At 41.1% G+C, this 21,757-nt stretch overlaps 1 protein-coding gene, 2 long non-coding RNA genes and 1 pseudogene across 4 annotated transcripts; 1 reads left to right on the top strand and 3 right to left on the bottom strand.

Annotated features, from left to right (window-relative positions):
- Nucleotides 1-58: 58 nt before the first annotated feature.
- LOC120293320 lies at nt 59-1,778 on the bottom strand. Its single transcript, XR_005551074.1, has 2 exons — nt 1,236-1,778; nt 59-1,042 (listed from the first exon to the last, which is right to left on the bottom strand). It is a non-coding gene; the product is annotated as an uncharacterized LOC120293320 (long non-coding RNA).
- A 441-nt stretch (nt 1,779-2,219) lies between these two features.
- On the bottom strand, nt 2,220-4,333 carry LOC104445742 (pectinesterase-like). The gene is made up of 3 exons (XM_010059672.3): nt 3,817-4,333; nt 3,139-3,664; nt 2,220-3,038 (listed from the first exon to the last, which is right to left on the bottom strand). Exons 1-3 carry the CDS (start codon nt 4,246-4,248, stop codon nt 2,347-2,349), a joined length of 1,650 nt encoding a protein of 549 aa, XP_010057974.2. The 5' UTR covers nt 4,249-4,333; the 3' UTR covers nt 2,220-2,346.
- Nucleotides 4,334-9,589: 5,256 nt separating this feature from the next.
- On the top strand, nt 9,590-11,174 carry LOC108960130. The gene is made up of 2 exons (XR_005551170.1): nt 9,590-9,783; nt 10,056-11,174. It is a non-coding gene; the product is annotated as an uncharacterized LOC108960130 (long non-coding RNA).
- A 1,620-nt stretch (nt 11,175-12,794) lies between these two features.
- LOC104445741 lies at nt 12,795-15,005 on the bottom strand (annotated as a pseudogene). Its single transcript, XR_005551169.1, has 3 exons — nt 14,495-15,005; nt 13,818-14,342; nt 12,795-13,699 (listed from the first exon to the last, which is right to left on the bottom strand). The product of XR_005551169.1 is annotated as a pectinesterase-like (transcript).
- Between the last annotated feature and the right edge of the window lie 6,752 nt (nt 15,006-21,757).

The raw sequence follows: 21,757 nt of genomic DNA, 5'->3' as shown, positions 1-21,757 counted from the left end.
ATAATATTAGATATCATGACAAGATATTTATTGCGTGTTGTTGCAGTGTTTTCATCAATTTTAATGAATGTGAACCTGAATTTGCTTGGAACGTAAGCTCAAATCCACATACTTCATGAACCATACGATAAATTGAAATCTCTAAACGTTCAGACATTGGATTCACTACAGACTCACAAAAACTCCCCAAAGAGAAAGGACCAAAACTCATTTTTCACAGCCCTTCAGTGTTAGCCACCCCAGCGGACTAAAACCAGGACCCTCCCTGGATCAGCTCAGCCACGGTGAGCTTCTTTGCCTACTCCGCGCTGTTGATGACATGATAACCCGGCCACTTCACCCGGTTGCTCGTTCCCGGCTTGAGATCGGAGCTCGCGATTACATCACTGCTCTGAATTGAGATCCCTGTGATCTGGTATCGGTTCATCTGACCCTGGCCCGTGATCTTGTTGGAATGACTGCACATTGGGCTTCCGGGCCATGAGCTTGCAATTCTGCAACACGACCGCTGAGTTGCTGAAGATGAAGTCCACCGTGTGCTTGATGCAGCAGTCTCGGTAGAATTGGCGATTGGAATGAGTGTAGAGGCTGTCTTGGTAGGGTTCGATGCGGCACCAGTTGATGACTAGTCTTGTCCACGCCGATGCGGAGTGTGACCGCTTGGTGTTTCTGCAGCCCAGCAGATGTCTTGGGCGTTGAGTCAGGGGCATCCGCCGTTGTCTCTTGCACTTGTCTTGTACTTCCCACTTCCATCCTTCGCTGCCACCACCACATCAGCCTCAAGGGCGTTCGCTGGAGATCGCAGGGGACGACGATCTTTTCCATGAGCAATGATGGGAAATCGTCAATCAAGGACTGCAACGCATCCGATTTTCATCCTTCAGAAATGAAGTAGAAACAAACAGGGCTAGCAGAGTTCTTTCCCTGGATATCCGGTCGCTGAGAATAGGCTCGACCGAAGATTCAGCAGACGACGATCCTCCCAAACTGTCCAAGCAGGTGACGTAATTTGCGAGTGAACTGCTTAGTCATGTATGGAGATCTGCAGATGACCGAGGAGAAAAAAAGCTTTGGAGTTGATTCGGATCTAATAAATTATACATTTATATATCACTAAGTTCGTTGGTTATGAGTCTTACTACTGTCATACTAACTAAATTAGGTGACCATAGCTTCTGATGGTGAATAAACCCAAATAACTAAAGAGAAAAAATAAACAAACTAGAAACTTCTACATTCTGTTCCTGAAGACTTATTAAGGAGTTTTCCAATCTATCCACAGAGATTTCCATCAACTCCACGCAATCAGCCAAAGCTGATTCAACCCAGCGGCTCACATCCTTGGCGGCATATATAGCGTAGTTTCCTGTGGATTGGCATCATTTTCGCATACGCTTGGAGCAACTTCTTGTCACTCTTGTACGAGGCTGCGCCATGGGGGACAATTTCCGGAACCATGGCTCGGCATCAAGCCTGATCTTGGGCCTTGCCACAGATATGCAACAAGAGGGGAATTAGCAAAATTGCTGGTCTTTGACAAAGGGGTCTGTGATTATGGCAAATGACAAGATGAATGCTGCTATGGAAAGAATCAGACAGAGACTTTTGCTATGAGAAGCTTGTGGGTTTAGCAATGGTTGAGTGGTAATAGCCTTCTGAGGAGCAAGTTTAGGCTTATTGAGTTGAGCTCTTTTTCCTCTGCCATATCAATGTACAGTCCTTATATATAAAGAAGACAATATCAATATTATTGACAATTCCTGACTATTTTTTTTCAATGAGTATTCCCGGTTAAAAAAAAATATTAAAAACATCGCCACGTTTGGTCGTTTAATTCTTAAAATGTGGCACTTTTTTTTGTGATAATGTGACTGGAAGAGAATAAGATAAAATGAGCAAAGCTCCAGCCCGGTTTGGATTCTCTAGGTCAAGAAAATATGGTGCAGAATTACAATGAGAAATAAAATCATTCACGGCATACAAGATTCATTAATTTTGCTTACAGCCATAATATTCAACTTTTTTTTTGTATCACAAAGAACAATAAATAATACATATTATGATGTTAATACCCTAAACCTTTTTTGTGTTATGAAACTTATGTCAATGCGACAAATACACTATCGGTCATGGTTTTGTTTAAGATCACTATTAAAATTTCATGTGGCGGCTTACATGGATAATGACAGACAAACGGCATTGACTTGAATATGATGCAGTTTTCATCCAGCTAAAATGATGCTAGATGAACCATACAGTACGATCAAATCTCCAAACATTCCAAATTATTGAATTCACAACACAACTTACAGAAACTCCCCCAAAAGAAAGGACCAAACTCATTTTTCACAGCCCTTCAGTGTAAGACACTCCAGTGGACTTCAACCAAGTCCCTCCCTGAATCAGCTCGGCCACGGTGAACTTCTTTGCCTCTGCCGGGCTGGTGATGACATGATAACCCGGCCACTTCACCCGCTTGCTCGTTCCCGCGCCTGGTCCCTTGTTCATGTACTCCCCGTAGTACAGAGTCTTGAGGGCATGATCGCCGCTCCACACCGACCACCCTGTGGGATCAATGTGATCACCAATGTTTGATTGCATCACCACAGTCCTAGAGTACAACTTCCAAGGCCGGCCCAGATACGACTTGATCGAGCCCTTCACTGGTGCGAGATCAGAGCTGGCGATCACGTGGCATCGCTGGATGGAGATCCCGGTGTTCTGATACGGGTCAGTCCGGCCCTGGGCCGTCACCATGTTGGACTGGCCTCTCATGGGCTTCCGTGCCACGAGCTTGCAGTTCTGGAACACGACGCCCGCATCGCCGAAAATGAAGTCCACCGTGCCCGTGATGTACGAGTCTCGGTAGAACTGGCGGTTGGTGTGAGTGTAGAGGGTATCTTGGTAGGCATCGATGCGGCACCGGTTGATGACCGACTTGTCTGCACTGACACGGAGCGCGACTGCCTGGTGTTTCTGCGGCCCAGCAGTGTTCTGGAACCATATGTCCTGGGCAATGAACCCATCGCCATTCACAGCTGCAGCCGAACATTTTACAGATATCATGCTCATCACTCCCTATTTCAAAGGTTCCATAGTCAATAACCATCAAAGATAAGAGATGAGATTGGTTGTTACCAACAGTTGCGGATTTGAATGTCGTTGAACCGTCAATGACGTTGAGGCTGCCAGTGATCACAGTCAAATTCATGCCATCGCCAACAAGCATGATGTTTTTCTTCGTCTTGGCCACCTCCACATTCTCCTTGTATGTGCCTTTCTTCACATGAATAACGTACCGGGTCTGGGCTTTGCTAGGAGCAGCTGCGATCGCCTGTTTCACTGTCTTGTACTTCCCACTTCCGTCCTTCGCCACCACCACGTCGGCATTAACAGCGTTTGCTGGAGATTGCAGGAGACGACGATCTTTTCCCGTGACCCATGATGGGAAATCGCCGATCAAGGACTCCAGGACATCTGGTTTTCGTCCTTCAGGAGATGAAGTAGAAACAAATATGGCTAGAGAAGTTCTTGCCCTCGAGATCAAGTCACTGAGAATAGGCTCGATCAAAGATTTAGCCGATGATGAGCCTTCAAACCCGTCCAAGCAGGTGACGTAATTTGTGAGTGAACTGCTCAGCCATGTATGGACATCTGCAGATGACTGAGGAGAGAAAAAGTTTCGGATTGAGTCGATTCAATTCTAGGAAAGTATTCATTTAGATATCTCTACGTTTGTGGGTTATGAATTTTATGACTCATACTATCTAAAAGCAAGTGTTAGAGCTTCTGATGGTCGATTACTCAAATAATTACCTTCTGTTCTCGAAGACTTCTTGTGGAGTCTTCCAATCTATCCACAGACATTTCCATCAACTCCACGCAATCAGCCAAAGCCGCTTCTTCTCTAAGATCGTTCACCAGGCGGCGAACGTCCTTCACGGCCTCTACAGCATGTCCTGTGCGGATAGCCATCTTTTCCACGAACACTCGAAGCAACTTGTCGTTGCTCATGAACAAGGCTGCGTCGTAAGGGACGATTTCCAAAACCAGGACCCGGCATCGAGCCTGATCTTGGGCCTTGCTGCAGATACGCGCAAGAGGGTCGTCAGCGAAATCACCGGTCTTGATCAAGCGGTCTGTGATCACAGCAAATGAGAGGATGATTGCAATCAAGGAGAGAATCAGGCAGAGACTTCTGTTGTGAGAGGTTTGTGTGTTTAGCAATGGCTGAGTGGTGGTGGCCATTCTGAGAAGTGACTTTTAGGCTTCTTGAATTGAGCTTATCTTTACTCTCTACTTGTGAAGCACATTCATGTGCAGTCTTTCTATGCAGGGAAGATGACACTCATATGATATATTATATTTTATTTTTATTTTTAATTTTATTTTTGGTGAAAATTAGATAATTTTATTTTCTTTGAGCTTTAGAAAATTAAAAGGTGGAAATTGAGACAATTGAAATTGCTTGAACTTTACATTATTTTGGCCATCCAATGCTTAAAGAGTCGCACATTATTCAGGAAGTGGATGACATAAAATGAACAAAGCTCCTGCCCGATTTAAGCTCTCTAGCTCAAAAAAATTATTATGTAGAATCATAGTGAAGATATCAAATCGCTCAAGGGATCCAAATTCTATTTTTTTTTACTGAAATTGTAGAGTCTTATGATGGTTAAATCTTTTTTTTTTTTTTCCTTTCACACTGATGCTGATAAACTTCAAATAAATGGCAAAATTATTATTTAAATTAGGGATGAGCAATGAGTACCCAGCCCAGTTCCATTTGAGATTCAAACCAAACCAGCCTTACCAAACCAATTCACACAAGAACTGGTTCAATTACCAATTAAAAAACTTGGGAACCGGCCTTGACTGGTTTGGTTCATAGTTCTATATCAAGAACCATCGGCAACCCTCGAGTAGAATTGGTTTTGAACAGGTGATGGGGGTTTTTATGTCAAGCACTCTTGCACCTATGTTGATTCATGATCTATGACAGCCCTTGCTTTTTGGGTAAAACCCGTCTTGAACCAGTTTAAAACCAACCCTAGATCTCTTACACATAATAAACTTTTCTACCTTATTGAAGTATATTATTTGATCTTATGTTTATTTTATGGAAAAATTTTACATTATAAGTACAAAATAATACATTTGAATAAAAAATGAAGCCCAAAAAAAAATCTAAGCCGATTCTGAGGTCGACCAATTTGATTTTTGGACCAAAAATGAAAATCGACTCTAACAGGTAGGTTTTAGATATTTTAATCCGGAAACTACTCATCCCAAAACCGTTGATTCCTAATTTAAAGCACAATTGAAGTTTAGTCCCTCAGTGAGTTCTTATTTGATTCATTAACCCTTGCTTTTCCTTTTTCCTTTTTCCTTTTTTAAGGATACATCATTGGGTCACTTTCTTTCCTGTGGAAAATGAAAAGTTACGCTCCTTCCTTAAAGCAAGATTGCGGCATTAAATGATCGACTCCACTAAGCATATCCGCAGATGCTTTGGATTCCTCCACCCATTGTCCATCATAATGATTGCAAACCTTTGCCAGAGCATTATCGTAATAATGATGATTGACTACCCACGGTAATGAAGACTAAACTTTCTAATTTTTTTGTTTGGCCAGGCATTGAAAGTTAATTTTGATAATACTACTCTATACACAAAAATAGAAGACAACTAACCTTTTTTTTTTTCCTTAGATGAAGCCCTAACATCGTGGTAAATATACATGGCATTACGTGACATGAGTTTAATCAATCAATATAAGGATCATATAGCATCTTAAGTCAGGTTTTGGGCATTGGCCTAGATCGATCTCTCCAATCTTAGTATAAGCAAGCTATCCTCATTTCTCGCCGAGATTCGCGAATTCAAAAGGCGGTGAATGATTGAGCCTTTAAAACATTTGCAGCATTGGAAACATTGTCCTAGTCCGCTTTATTAAAGTTTCAACTTGATTTGCTCACCCGAAAACCCAGATGTAAACAAGGCATTAACCGATAGGGTTTGTCCAATTTGTCCAAGTCCAATGTGGACATGACCTTGTTTAATAATAATCAAACCCAAGACTTCTTAAATTCAAAGAGCATGCGATGTCCATCACCATCACCACCACCACCCACCACTTCATCTACATCTACCAAGCCTCATCTGCCCAATGGGATTATACTAAATTCTCCATAAAGGTTTCAGAACAAGCGGAGAAGTCCATATCAATGTAAATCTGTCCAAAGGGAAGCACATGTCAGTGGGGATTGATGAGGACAAAACAAAAGACATAATGAATGCACTAGCACTACCACGCTCCGTATAAACCATCATGCAGAACGATTCTGTGGTTCAATCCACCACACCACCACACACAGCAAAATTGACAGGGAGAGAACTAAGATCTGGCCGGGCATTTCGGAGAAATTTCGGGGGAAAAGTCGACTGACATGGTTGGACACCCCTGAATGGATAGATCCAATTTCATCGGTGATCGTGCAAATAGTGGCTGAAGTTTGTTTTCCACTTTAAATCTTTTGAAAAAAAACTATCCCATCTAAAAATGTGTAAAATGAACTGTCTAAATGAAAACTGTCTGGACGGATCCAATCTGATCCCCATGATTGACGGTTTGGATCTCGGTTCCTAAAAATGAATTTGATATTCAGACGGTCCAATTCCCGATTTCAAGAGAAAATTGGATCGAACCGACTAAATATACCTTTTTTATTATTATTATTCCTTCAAAAAATTAGTAAAATGTAAAATAAACACTATTTCGGTCTGATTCCAAATAGTGGGAAAAAAAGTAATGAAAAAAGTAGTGGGAAAAAGTAAGTGACCAGTTCCTGGTCCTAAGATCAACCAGTCCGGTCCCTAGTTCCTAATTTTGGAAATTGGTCCTTCCGATCTAGTTCTTAGTTCTAAGGTGGAACCAAGAACCGATCACCCCTAATCTCTTCAACTAAAAGAAATTCATCGCTCGTCAACTAAAATAACTTCATTGCTCGTCAGGTGTATGGACTTGGGTATCACTGAGTTTGGAAGAAGCTAGAAAGGCCTGTGAACTTGGAACAGATAAATTTCAGGAAGCATGCACTCCCAGAGAGAGCATGTGTTTTTCTTGACAGCATACCCACATGCTGTTCAAATCATACAATGTTCTTTCACGATAGGATCAGACGATAAACCTGGAAGATGGTTGCGCTGTAATATGCACAGAAAGAGCACATCTTTTTCTCGGGTCCTTGCTTAATTTTTCTTCATTATTTTCATTCTCACTTAGAAGCAATCAGTCATATCGTATATAAAATATCTCATTTTCAAGACGAAAAATTTGGGTAATGTTAAGGATATTGACATTGCAATAGGAAAATTATCAAAAGAGTTATAAATATATTATAGTTATGTTAATTCAATCATAAACATTTTTTTATCAATTAATTTTTAACCTATTGTATTTATGTCAATTCTATCAATCCAACCAAAAATTGGTTGATCGACACTAACGTGGACAATTTTTTAATAATTTTTTAATATTCTTTTGAATTATTTATTCTTTTTCTTTTCTTTTTCTTTTTTTTTTCCTTCCCTTTGTTCGTCGAACCTCCATGATGAGCCGGAGGTGAAAACCAATGAGATTGACTTCACCGGCAACTGGCTAGGCCCGCCCTCACCAATAATGACGAGGCTGAGCCTCGCCATTGCTAAGCAAGGCTCAACCTTGCTAGATCTAGCGAGGTCGTGCCTCACCTAGCCATTAGCAAAGAGTTAGAGCCCCGCTAGCTAACGAGGTCGCGCCTTGCCCATGCCCAACAAGGCTCAACCCCCACTAGATCCAACAAGGGCTCCACCATTGCCAAGGGCTGAGCGAGGCCCAACCTTGCCATGGTTGGGTGAGGCTGGCGAGGCTTGCCCTCACCATTGCTAGTAAGGGCAAGGCTCGCTAGTGGCTAACGAAGTTGAACTTGCACTCATCGAACCTCGCCTCCAGCCGGTCCTAGCTAGTGATCAGCAAAAAGGAGGAGGAAGGGAAGGGGAAAAAAAAGCGGATAAAAAAGAAGAAAAAAGAACATAAAAAATAAAAATATTATTTAAAATTTTGCACGTTATCATTAGCCGTGTCACATAGGATGGCCATTGTCTACATCAGTGCCAACCAATCAAAATTAGCCGAATAGATTAAATTGGCACAAATGCAAAATGTTTAAAACTCAATTGACCAAAAAAAAAAATCTATAATTGAATTGGCACAATTGTAATAAGTTTAGAATTTCTTTGGTGATTTGCCCCCTCAAAGGAACTTCATCTGCATGCTCTCAACTTTAATTTATGAAGCCGAGAGCCTGCTTTGCTTTGTTTTTCCTTTCTAGGCCTTGATTTTCTTTTTTTTTTTCTCTTTCAATCTAATATGGGAGTCTTTTTCCGCCTCGTTTAGCGTCTTTTGCTCATTATTGTTGCTTTTCTTCACTCGTCTGGTTGAATAAATCTATTTTTAGCTAAAAGATTTGTGAGAACATCATCACCAGTCTGGCCAGTAAGATGCTCAGAACGAGGTTTTATGACTTCTCCAAGATTTGACGAAAGCGGTTCTCTCCTCATTTATGTGTAAATCTAAATCTGAGAGTTTTTTTTTTTTTTTTTCTGTTGATCTAAATTTGGACATGGGAGTTTTCAAAAGATATTTGATCTATAGTGGTTCAACATATTGTCTTTGTATGGCGATGAGATTGAATACGGTGAACCTATGCACGTATTGTAGTCTAAATGGGAATATCTCATCATATGTCTATCACTAACGATTCCAATGATTAACCATCTCATCATATGTCTATCACTAACGATTCCAATGATTAACCATCGATTCCAATGAACCTAAGCAGTACTATTTTGTTTTCTAGGTCTTGTTTTGTTTAACTCTTTGGGGATTTGATTTGCTTGGAAACTTTTCATGTTCCTCTCATATTTGATCATGACAAATGAATAAAATTTTAGGATTAATACCCTAAAAAATCTCAAACTGGTACACCTGTGACAATTTACCAAAAACTAATTTTTTTACCATCAAAACCCTAAACCGGTACACATTTGACAAATTTATCCCAAACTGATACACTTATGACAAATTTACCCCCTATTACTTTCTGTTAAATTTTACTGTCAAATTATTAAGTTGGATGACACGTGATAGTTGATTGATATACCAATTTAGGAATTTACTCTCTATTTGTTATGATTATACAATTTTTGTAGTTTTTTGCAATATTATCCAATTTAATGGAGGGTGTATTTATTATAAATGTACCGGTTTTGGATTTTTGTTGGTCGAACAAATTAGTTTTGGGTAAATTTATCAGAAGTGTACCAATTTGGGTTTTTTGTGATAAATTTGTCACAGGTATACCGGTTTGAGGTTTTCATGGTCAAAAAATTAGTTTATGGTAAATTTCTTACAGATGTACTAGTTTTGAGTTTTTTAAGATATTAACCCAAAATATTATTTTGAAGAAGGAAAAAAAAAAGCTCTATTGTGTTACTACTTAAACAGTTCTTCATATAAGTAACATCTTTCATCATTGAATACAAACTTCCTTAGCTTCCTATTGCAGAGTTCTTCAAGAACAAATGCAGGCATGCTCAGATCTGATGCTTTTGTTGTGAGCCCTTGCAACAACATGCATTGCAGATCTAGCCGAGATTCAGGAAGAAAAATCTAGCATACAGCGGGGATTGTCAATCCAACCAATATTTATCTTACATCAGACAGTTTAACTTCAGCAAAGGTAGATCTTTTCAAAGGCATTTGCTAATCTGTACGTACTTTCGGCAACTATGCATTTACTTGCCATCATAACTAGACCAATCGAAATGTGTATCATATTACATAATTTGAGCCACACTTGTTTGTATGTGAGTTCAGCTTCTGGGAATGAACTGACATAAAAGCAAATGAGACCTTAGAGCAGATGATAGCATGGCATGAACCAGGATTTAAGTCACAAAGTTTCTGTCCAACCTCTCCGATGGCATACTGAACATCTCCTCCTAATTTCAGGAAGGAGAAACAGAGAAAGTAGAGGCATATACATGGTACATCAGACCCCAGTATCTCTACTGCGGAAGCAGGAAACAAGCATGTTCCAGAGAGGCTAGTCCTACAAGAAACGTCAAGAGTACTTGTATCCATCAAAACAGATTCCGGAAGGTAACTGCAGTCAACTTACGACTTGTAAACTTATGTTAGCATTCCTGCATGACTGCCAAACCTCCATCAGACCTATTGATCCACTTGAGGTTCTACTACCATTGTTATGTCATTCCAACTTCATTCGCATTTCTGTCCTAAGCAAATCTTCACCAGCTCATGCAGGCGTTTCTTTTTTCAAGAACTAAAGTGTCACTTGATTCCCATGACCCCTGATGGAAAATAGTCAATCAAGGAATCCAGGACATCCAATTTGCGTCCTTCAGGAGATGAATCAGCAACAAAAATGGCTAGCAAATTTCTTGCCCTGGATATCAAGTCGCTGAGAGTAGGATCAATTGAATATTCAGCAGACAACGAGCCTTCGAAACCGCCCAAGCAGGTGATGTAATTTGTGAGTGAACTGCTCGGCCATGTATGGATATCTGCAGATGCTGAGGTGGAAAAAGCCTTGGATTGAGTTGATTCGAATCTGGCAAATTATACATCTATATAATCCACAGACGTTTCCATCAACTCCACGCAATCTGCCAAAGCCGCTTCTTCTCTAGGATGGTTCACCCTGTGGCTCACATCCTTGGCGGCATCTATAGCATTTTCCGTGCAGATCGCCATCTTTTTCACGAACACTTGGACCAACTTGTTGTCACTCATGAAAGAGGCCGCACCATAGGGAATGCTTTCTGAAACAATGGCTCGAGCCTGATCTTGGGCCCTGCCACAGATATGCACAAGAGGGGCATTAGCAAAATTGCTGGTCTTTGATAAAGTGGTCTGTGATTATGGCTGATGAGAAGATGAATGCATAGTATAGAGACTTGGAGAGAATCAGACGGAGAATTTTTTAATGAGAGGCTTGTGTGTTTAGCAATGGCTGAGTGGTGATGTGCCATTCTGCGTGAGTTTGGGCTTATTGAGTTGTGTTCCTTTTACTCACTCTATCAATGTAAAGTCCAGTATTATTGACAATTCCTGATTTTCTTCAAGGAGTTTTTTTTTTTTTTTTTTCCGGTTGAAGAATTACAAATTAATTAAAGCATTGCCACGTTTGGCCATTTAGTTCATAAAATGTGGGACATTTTATTTTTTTTCAATATGTGACAGGAAGAGAATAAGATAAAATGAGCAAAGCTCCATCCCGATTTTTGGACTCTCTAGGTCTGTAGAATTCCGGCGAGAAATAAAATCATTCACGGCATACAATATTCAAAATTTTTGCGTACAGCAGATTGTAGAGTCGTAGGATGATTAAATTTTGTTACTTAAAATACAATATAGGGAAAAAACCACAAAAACCCTGAACTTTGCCAAAAGTGACACATTTAACTCAAACCTTTTTTTTTGTGACGTGAAAACCCCAAACTTTGCCAACCGTGACACATTTACCCCAAACTTTTTTTGTAACACAAAAAATCATAAACTTTAGTTATGACACATTTACCCCAAAATTAGATGGCATTTTGGTCTTTTCATTTTTAAAAATTTTTTTAGATTTTTTACTTTTTTAATATTTTTTTTCCTTCTCTCTTCCCTCCGCTCCGGCGGCGAAGGGAAGCCGGCGTCCGGCGAGGGCTGCCCTTGCCGGCGTCGGGCGAGGGTCACCCTCGCCGGCCTCGGGCTAGGCGGCCCTCGCCGGCGTCGGCGAGGGCCGCCCGCCCGCGTCGGGCGAGGGTGCCTCGCCGCATCTCGGCAGGCCGTCCGCCCGACGCAGCGGGCGGCCCTCGCCTGCGTCGGGCGAGGACGGCCCTTGCCTCGCGTCGAGCGAGGGTGTCCCCGCCCTCGCCGGATCCGGCTAGGGCCGTCCTCGCCCGACGCCGGGACGGGACGCCCGCTGCGTCGGCGAGGACGCCCCGGCTGCCGGCGAGGTGTCCCCGCCTCGCCGATCTCGGCTAGGGCCGTCCTCGCCCGACGCGGCGGGACGGCCCTCGCCTGCGTCGGCGAGGACGGCCCGGCTCGCCGGGCGAGGGGTGTCCCCGCCCTCGCCGGATCCGGCGAGGGCCGCCCTCGCCCGTCGCCGGCAAGGGCAGCCCGCCCGCGTCGGGCGAGGGTGTCCCCGCCCTCGCCCGTCGCCGGCGATGGCCGCCCGCCTCGCCGGGCGAGGGTGTTCCTCGCCCTCGCTGATCCGGCGAGGGCCGTCCCTGCACGACGCCGGCGAGGCCGCCCTCGCCTGCGTCGGCGAGGGTGTCCCCGCCTCGCCCGGATCCGGCGAGGGCCGCCCGCCCGACGCCGGCCATGGTGGAGCGGCGGCGGAGGGAAGAAGAAGAAAAAAATAAAAAAAAAGAGAAAGGAAAAAAACAGAATAAAAAGACAAAAATGCCCTTGATGGGGTAAATGTGTCACGGTTTGGAAAGTTTGGGATTTTTCACTTCACAAAAAAAAGTTTGGGGTAAATGTGTCACTTTGGGCAAAGTTCAGGGTTTTTCGTGACTTTTTCCCTACAATATATAATTTTAAACTGTGCAATTATACTTAATATCCATTTTTGTGTCACCAAGAACAGTAAATAAGACCTATTATGATGTTAATCCCCTAAACTTTTTTTGTGTTATCAAACTTGTATCAGTGCGACAAACACGCTATTGGTCATGATTTTGTTTAAGACTGCTGTTAAAATTCCATGTAGCGGCTTACATGGACAATGACAGACAGATGGAACTAACTTGGATACGATGCAGTTTTCATGAAGTTAAAACATGTTTGATGAACCATACAGTACAATGAGATCTCCAAACATTCCAAATTATTGATTCACTACACGACTTACAGAAACTCCGCCCTAAGGAAAGGACCAAAACTCATTTTTCATAACCCTTCAGTGTAAGACACTCCAGAGGACTTCAACCAAGTCCCTCCCTGAATCAGCTCGGCCACTGTGAACTTCTTCGCCTCCGTTGCGCTGGTGATAACATGATAACCCGGCCAGTTCACCCGCTTGCTTGTTCCTGCACCCGGTCCCTTGTTCATGTACTCCCCGTAGTACAGAGTCTTGAGGGCGAAATCTCCACTCCACACTGACCATCCTGTGGGATCAATGTGATCACCGATGTTTGATTGCATCACCACAGTCCTGGAGTACTCCTTCCAAGGCCGGCCCAGATACGACTTGATCGAGCCCTTGACGGGCACGAGATCAGAGCTTGCGGTCATGTTGCAGCTCTGGATCGAGATCCCGGTGTTCTGATTTCGGTCAGTCCGGCCCTGGGCCGTCACCATGTTGGACTGGCCACTCATGGGCTTCCGTGCCACGAGATTACAGTTCTGGAACACAACGCCCGCATCGCCGAAAATGAAGTCCACCGTGCCCGTGATGTATGAGTCTCGGTAGAACTGGCGGCTGGTGTGAGTGTAGAGGGTGTCTTGGTATGCATCAATGCGGCACCGGTTGATGACCGACTTGTCTGCGCTGACACGGAGTGCGACGGCCTGGTGTTTCTGCGGCCCGGCAGTGTTCTGGAACCATATGTCCTGGGCTATGAACCCATCGCCATTCACAGCTGCAGTCGGACATTTTACAGATTATGTAGAGAAAAAACTCATCATGCTCATTACTCCTTATTTCAAAGGTTCCATAGTCGATAACCATTAAAGATATGAGATGAGATTGGTCGTTACCAACAGTCGCGGAATTGAATGTCGTCGCACCATCAATGACGTTGAGGCTGCCAGTGATCACAGTTGAATCCATGCCGTCGCCAACAAGCATGATGTTTGTCTTTGTCTTTGCCACCTCCACATTCTCCTTGTATGTGCCTTTCTTCACATAAATAACGTACCGGGTCTGGGCTTTGCTAGGAGCAGCTGCGATCGCCTCTTTCACTGTCTTGAACTTCCCAGTTCCGTCTTTCGCCACCACCACGTCAGCATTAACAGCGTTCATCAGAGATTGCAGGAGACGATGATCTTTTCGTGTGACCCATGATGGGAAATCACGGATGAAGGACTCCAAACATCTGGTCTTCGTCCTTCAGGAGATGAAGTAGAAACAAACATGGCTAGAGAAGTTCTTGCCCTCGAAATCAAGTCACTGAGAATAGGCTCAATCAAAGATTTAGCTGATGACGAGCCTTCGAAACCGTCCAAGCAGGTGATGTAATTTGTGAGTGAACTGCTCAGCCATGTATGGACATCTGCAGATGACTGAGGAGAGAACATTTTGGATTGAGTTGATTCAAATCTTGGAAAGTATTCATTTAGAAATCTCTAAGTTTGTAAGTTATGAATTTTATGACTCTCATACTATCTAAAAGCAAGTGTAAGAGCTCCTGACGGTCAATTACTCCAATAATTACCTTCTGTTCTTGAAGACTCCTTGTGGAGTCTTCCAATCTATCCACAGACATTTCCATCAACTCCACGCAATCAGCCAAAGCCGCTTCTTCTCTAGGATCATTCACCCGGCGGCGAACATCCTTCACGGCCTCTACAGCATTTCCTGTGCGGATAGCCATCTTTTTTATGAACACTTGGAGCAACTTCTCGTCGCTCATGAAGAACGATGCCGCGCCGTATAGGGGACGATTTCTGAAACCAGGGCTCGGCATTGAGCCTGATCTTTGGCCTTGCTGCAGACACGCGCAAGAGGGGCATTAGCGAAATCACTGGCCTTGATCAAGTGGTCTGTGATCATGGCAAATGAGAAGATGATTGCAATCAAGGAGAGAATCAGACAGAGACTTCTGTTGTGAGAGGTTTGTGTGTTTAGTAATGGCTGAGTGGTGGTAGCCATTCTGAGAAGTGACTTTAGGCTTCTTGAATTGAGCTTATCTTTACTCTCTACTTGAGTAGCACATCCATGGATAGTCTTTATATACAGGAGATGATACTAATATGATAGATAATTCCTGATTTTCTTTCCAATGGGGTTTTTTTTTTTTTTTTTATATATTTTAATTGAGGTAATTGAGCTTTACATTATTTATTGATGTTGGCGCATAAAGAATTACAAATTGCCCAACTTTACCATGTTTGGCCATTCAAATACTTAAATAGTCGCACGTTATTTCTTTATTAGGGGGAAAGGAAATGGATAACATAAAATGAGCAAAGCACCTGCCCGGTTTGAGTTCTCTAGGTCAAGAAAATATTTCGTAGAATCATAGTGAAGATATCAAATCATTCAGGGGATCCAAATTCCTTTTTTTTTTTTTACCGAAATTGTGGAGTCGTGGGATGGTTAAATCCTTTTTTTTTCCCCTTCATACTGAGGCTGATAAAATTCAAATAAATGGCATAAATATTGTTTGATTTAAGAGTGAGCACCCAGCTCAGTTCCATTCGTGAATTGAACCAAATCGAACCACCCTTACTAGATATTGTTTATTCATACATAGACTGGTTTGGTTACCAGTTAAAAGATTTGGGAACCAGCCTTCATTAGTTTGGTTCACAATACTATATCAAAAACTGTCGGTTCTCAATTAGAACATGTTTTGAACAGGGATCGAGGGTTCTATATTAGGCACCATTGCACCTTCGTCGACCCAATCTATACCGGCAGCCATTGCTTTTTGAGTCAAAACCGTGTCGAACCAATTTATAGCCAACCCTAGATCACTTACATGTAATAAGCTTTTCTACCTTCTTACATTGACGTATTTTACTTGATCTTACGTTTATTTGATGATTTTTTTTGGCACATTTTAAGTACAAAATAAGTACACTAGAATAAAATATGAAAAAAAAAAAGTAAGATGATTCCAAGGTCAATCGGTTTGGTTCTTGGACCAAAAGTGGAAATCGACTCTATCAAGATAGGTTTCAGATATTTTAATCTAGAATCTACCTACCTCAGAACCATTGATTCCTAATTCAAAGCACATTCGATGTTTGGTCCCCAGTGAGTTCTTGTTTGATTCATTAACCCCTGCTTTTTACTCAAGATACATCATTTGTGTACTTTCTTTCTTATGGAAAAATGAGAACTTTATCTCCTTAAAGCAGGATTGCTGAATTGAATAATCGACTCCACCAAGCATATCCGTAGATGCTTTAGATTCCTCCACCCATTATCCATCATAATGATGGCAAACCTTTGCGAAAGCATTATCGTATAACGATGATTGACTCCCCGCCGTATTGAAGACTTTTCTTTCTAATTTCTTTTATTTGGCCAGGCATCGAAAGTCAATTTTGATAATACTACTATATACACAAAAATAGAAAACAAATCACTTTTTTTTTCCTCAGACGATGCCCTTACATCATAGTAAACTTGCACGGTATCACCTGATATGAGTTTGTTTGATCAATATAGCAATCAAATAGCATCTTAAGTCAGGTTTTGTGCATTGAGCTAGATCAATCTCTCCAATCTTAGGGTAAGCAAGTTGTCCTCATTTCACATTGGGATTGACAAATGGGTGATGAATGAATGAGCCTTTGAAACATTTGCAAGAGTGGAAACATCGTCCTAGTCCATTTATAAAAGTTTCAACTTTGATTTGTCCTCTAAAAAACTCAGATGTAGACAAGGCATCAATCGATAGGGTTTGTCCAATTCGTCCAAGTCCAATGTGAACATGACCTTGTTTAACAATAATCAAACCTAAGAATTCCTAAATCCAAAGAGCATGTGATGTCCATCATCACCACCACCACCACCAACATTCATCTGCCCAATTGGGTTGTACTATATTCTCTAGAAAGGTTACGAAAACCCGTGGAGAAATCCATACTATAATGTGAATCTGTCCAAAAGAAAGCATATGTTGACGGGGATTGATGAGGACAACACAAAAAACAATGAATGCACCTGCACTACCCGATTCCGGATAAGCATCTCGCAGAAAGATTCTGGGGTTACATCCGCCAACTTTGAACTTGCTATAAATTGTTTTTCTTTAGCAAATTCACAGGGAAAGAACTAGATCTGGCCTCGGACCAGGAGAAATTTTAGGGAAAGATGACTGACATGGCGAGACATCCTTGAATAGATCCATGCCTTGCTAATTATGCAAATCTTGTTTTTTCTGAGGGCAAAAGTCACTAAAAGCCCTAACTTAGGCTCATTATCATACATTTACACTAAACTTTCATCTGTAACACCAAAAATCTTGAACTTGTACTTGAGTAACACGCTTTATCTTCTGTTAGAATTTTATCAACAAAAATCGTTAAAAATCTACCTATATAGATGCTATAAAGCAAATAGTGTCAACATTACACCGAAGTAACTTAAGTGAATTAAAAACGAGTTGTTTTAGTTACAAAATCATCTAACGAAACCTTGATAGAGGATATATGTGTCACATAAGTGGAAGTTTGAAATTGTTTATATCACAATAAAGAGTTTACTGTAAATATGTCACAACGGAAATAGTTTGCAAGAAAATAGTAAAATGATTGGCCCGCATGTCTAAAGTGAGGTCTTATGTTTCTTCTCTTCTACTCGCTTTTCCTTTGCATGAAGTAGCTATGGTGCGACGACAACCGTTCTACGGTAGATTCTTATGTTGTTCTTGGAAAATTCACTTGAAATATCCTCCATCGATGCACACTGGGAAGAAGTACCTCAGGACTACTGTCAAGCGTATGAATCTGCTCAAGAAGCCACCTCGGGAGGAGACCCGGGCAAGGAAGATATGGGACGGACATTTGTATCGTCGAGTTCGGAAGAAGCTAGAAAGGCCTGTGAACTTTGGCACGGAAAATTTCAAGAAGCATGCACTCCAAGTAGATGCATCAAAATGGATTGAAAACTCATTTTGAACCCATTTACAATGAGATGGGTCCTATATGGGTTAATTAAATATTAATACATAGGTTGTTGATAGGTTTGGGTTGTATGTAAATACAATGATACATGGGTTGTAAATGGGCTTATCTTTAAATCCATTTACAACTCATTTAATTTATAAAGATTATTAGTTGAGTTAATTCATTAATGAGATATCATCATCCTCTTCAGCATTTTTTTTTTAAATTTTTAATTTTTTTAAAATTATTTATTATTTAAAATTATTTATTTTTTCTTTTCTTTTTTTATTTTTCCCTACGGTCATCGATCACAAGGCCAGCCATCGATAGTGGGGCCCTCACCAATAGTAGGTTAGGTCCACAAAGTGATGGGCAAGGGTTGTGTTACCAATTGCACCGGCAAACCTCGAGCTCACCAATCGAGCAAGGCTAATGCCTCACCAGCGTCAAGTGAGCTCAAGCTCGCCAAATCTGGTGAGGGAGCACACCAACATCAACATTAACAAGACTCTAGTCTCCTTGATTTGGCAAGCCTCAAGCTCACCGGCCTCGGACAAACTCGAGTTTGTGATCAGGTGAGGCCAAGCTTCGATCTCATCAGTGTCAGGGTGACCTCGAACTCGCAGGATATGAGGTGGAGCCTTGCATAAGGCTAGCAAGGCTTGGCTTGCTAGAATTGGGCGAGCATGAGCCTTGCCGACCTATGGCGAGGCTGAGCTTACTTGTTCCCAATCATGGCCACCGTGGCTAAAGACTGGTAGGAGGAGGAGGAGAATAAAATGAAAATAAAATAAAATTTTATATATTTTTATAAAAGAAAAATACTTAAAATGTGTGCAAGGAAAATCAAATGAAATTTTCTATACTAAGCCAAAAATATTTTTAAAGTCATTTTCAAGTTTCAACCAAACAATTAAAAATATTACCATTTTAGAAATGCTACAATTTTTGTGAAATAAATGAAGCCTCATTTTAAAATATATATAATTCATTAATTAAATTTGTAATTGTATTGAAGTGTTTTAATAATATACTTTTTTTTTTTAAATATCATAAGAAACATTTTTTTTTTCTATTTTTGATTAAACATGAAGTGTTTACAATATAGGTTAGGTTGAGTATAAGTTGGATTGGGTATGGATCAATAAATTTACATTGCTAATAAAAGGATCATAAACAGGTTAATGGATCAATGGATCAATTTGTGTCGAATCATTTATATCTCGATCTAAATCCAACTCAATTTGACCTATCCGTTCGACAGGTCCAACTCCAAGATAGAACATGCGTTCTCTTGACAGCACACCCACATTCTGTACAAATCATATGATATCCTTTTTACCATGAGCTCAGACAATAAACCTTGGCCTCGATGAGCCCAATCGTACATACGATAGCAGATCCCCTTTCATGTCATTATTAAAGCACCAACAACAATGTTTCCATCATTTTTAACCCCCCATACTTTTCGTGATTAAATTTTTTAAAATAATGTTAAGCAGACTGAGACTGCAATATAAAACTGATATATCGAGTTCTATGGCAAATTACAAGCGAATCATATTCCACACCCGAATAACTCCATTGAGTTACCCTCATTAACTAATTTCTTAAACAAGTATTATTATAACCAGCATCCTTCATCACGGATGCAAACTTCCTCACTGTCCCCCTGCAGAGCTTCAAGACCAAATGCAGGCTCAGATCTGGTTGCTTTTATTGTGAGCCCACAAATTTGGCAGATCTAGCCGAGATCTAGGGAAAAATCCAGCATATAATGGAGATTGTCCAACCAATATTGATCTTCTCTCCGTTAGATTAGCTTCAGTGAAGGCAGCTCTTTTCTAAAGCATTCGGTAACCTGGACTACTTTTGACAACTATGCATATATTTGCCACTATAGCTTTGACGATTGGAAATGTGTATTATATTACACAATTTGAACCACATTTGTCTATATGTGAGTTCTGCTTTTAGGAGTGAATAAACAAGAAAGCAAGTGAGAGCTTAGAAGTTAATGATAGCATGTCATATCCCAGGATTTAACTTCCAAGGCCTTGTCTTCAACCTATCCGATCACATACTAAACATCTCTTACTAATTTCAGGGAGGAGAAACAGAAGGTGGAGGCGTGTGTATGCTAACATCAGACCCTACTATCTCTGATATCATGTAAGTTCAATCTGTTCGGCAATGTCAAAGCAGGCAACAAGTATGTTTCAGAGAAGCTAGTCCTAATAAGAATCGTCGAGAGCAATTGTATCCATCAAAACAGAATCAAGGAAACTGCAGTTAATTTATGACTCGTTTATATTAATCTCAAGAAGTGCTTACCAAAAAACAAAAAAGATATTAAATTTCAGGCTCTTTCTCCTCTCTCCCTCCATCCCCAACTTAGTAAAGTCACCTCTAATATCACAGCAAACTGGCTCCTATTATAACCTTATGTTAGCATTAACGCATGACTGCCAAACCTCCATCAGACCTACTGATCCACTCGAGGTTCTACTGCCATCGTCATGTCATTCTGACTTCATTCCCATTCCTTTCCTAAGCGCATCTTCACCAGCTCATGCAGGTGTTTCTTTTTTCACAAACCAAAATGGCCAGTTAATTCCCAAAGGAAATTAAGGTCAAACGCATTTAATGTTGACAATAATGACTTATTAGTTCCATTTGATCTACTGAGATCATATACTTGTTGGTATGCACTATGCACCTATCTTTTCACGAAAGTTTTTAACTGAAAGTGGTTACTGCCATTTTGCTTCTGTCTCAGGTGGAATTTCTTCTTGCCACTTTGTCTATCCCCATGGCAAACTAGCATAGCTTGGTCATAACATTGAGAGGGGGCCAGCTCAAAGTGTTGAACATCAAGCTACATGATCCACAGATACACATCCTAATCAAAGTTAAAAGCTCTCGAAATGGTGAACATGTACTTCAGATCAACAAACAGTGTTTCCGTGCAAATGGGAAACAGACAACAGTCGGAATTCACTAAATCCATCTCACTTGGAAGGAAATCACTCATTCGGGAGCAAATGATAGGCAGTCCATGGGTAAAAAGAAATGCGCAGTGCACAACTACCTACTACCCAATGCATCAACATGAAAACAACTACCCTGCATCTCACTTGGAAGGAAAACACTCATTCGGGAGCAAATGATAGGTAGTCCATAGGTAAATAGAAGTGGGCACCGCACAACTATCCTGCCCAAAACTTCTACATTGACAACAATTAGAACTGTGGAGGGTATGAGGAGCACCAAGGACTTTTAACTAAGTTGATCCAAAATAAAGCAGGTGACATGCCAATTGGAATGGACAAAGTATAAATACAACAATAATGAAATTGAATGCAAAAAGACAGCAAAAGGCATGCAAGCAAGATGGATGGAAGGAGGACTGCATCCTGTGTCTAGCCCATCGGCTCAATCTTAAGAAAACACAGCAAGATTACAATAAGGGCAGCTAGGTCACATGGATAACAACGACATTCTTTGTCAAACCAACTTTCTTAGAATTGGAAGTTCTCATGTAGATAACAATGACATTCTTTGTCAAACCAAACTCTCTTAAAACTGTAAGTTCTTCCTTTAAAATGAACTATGACCCTCAACTTGTGTTCCAAATTTGCGAAATTTTTTTAGAATTTAAACGAATACAATTATAAGTAAATTAGACAATTTGAAAGCTTTAAACAACACAAGATTATGCATTTGACCCGACTGATGGACATGTTACTCTTCTACTCAAGCAAGAAGGATGAAATGGAGGACTGCATTAAGCCAATCATCTCAAGCTTAAGAGAGACATGGCAGGGCTGCAAAAAGGACAGTGAAGTTACGTGAAT

The sequence above is a fragment of the Eucalyptus grandis genome, chromosome 5 (assembly GCF_016545825.1).
Source record: "Eucalyptus grandis isolate ANBG69807.140 chromosome 5, ASM1654582v1, whole genome shotgun sequence".
NCBI lineage: Eukaryota > Viridiplantae > Streptophyta > Magnoliopsida > Myrtales > Myrtaceae > Eucalyptus > Eucalyptus grandis.
The sequence above is the reverse complement of the archived record's forward strand: the minus strand, read 5'-3'. Positions and strand labels throughout refer to the sequence as shown.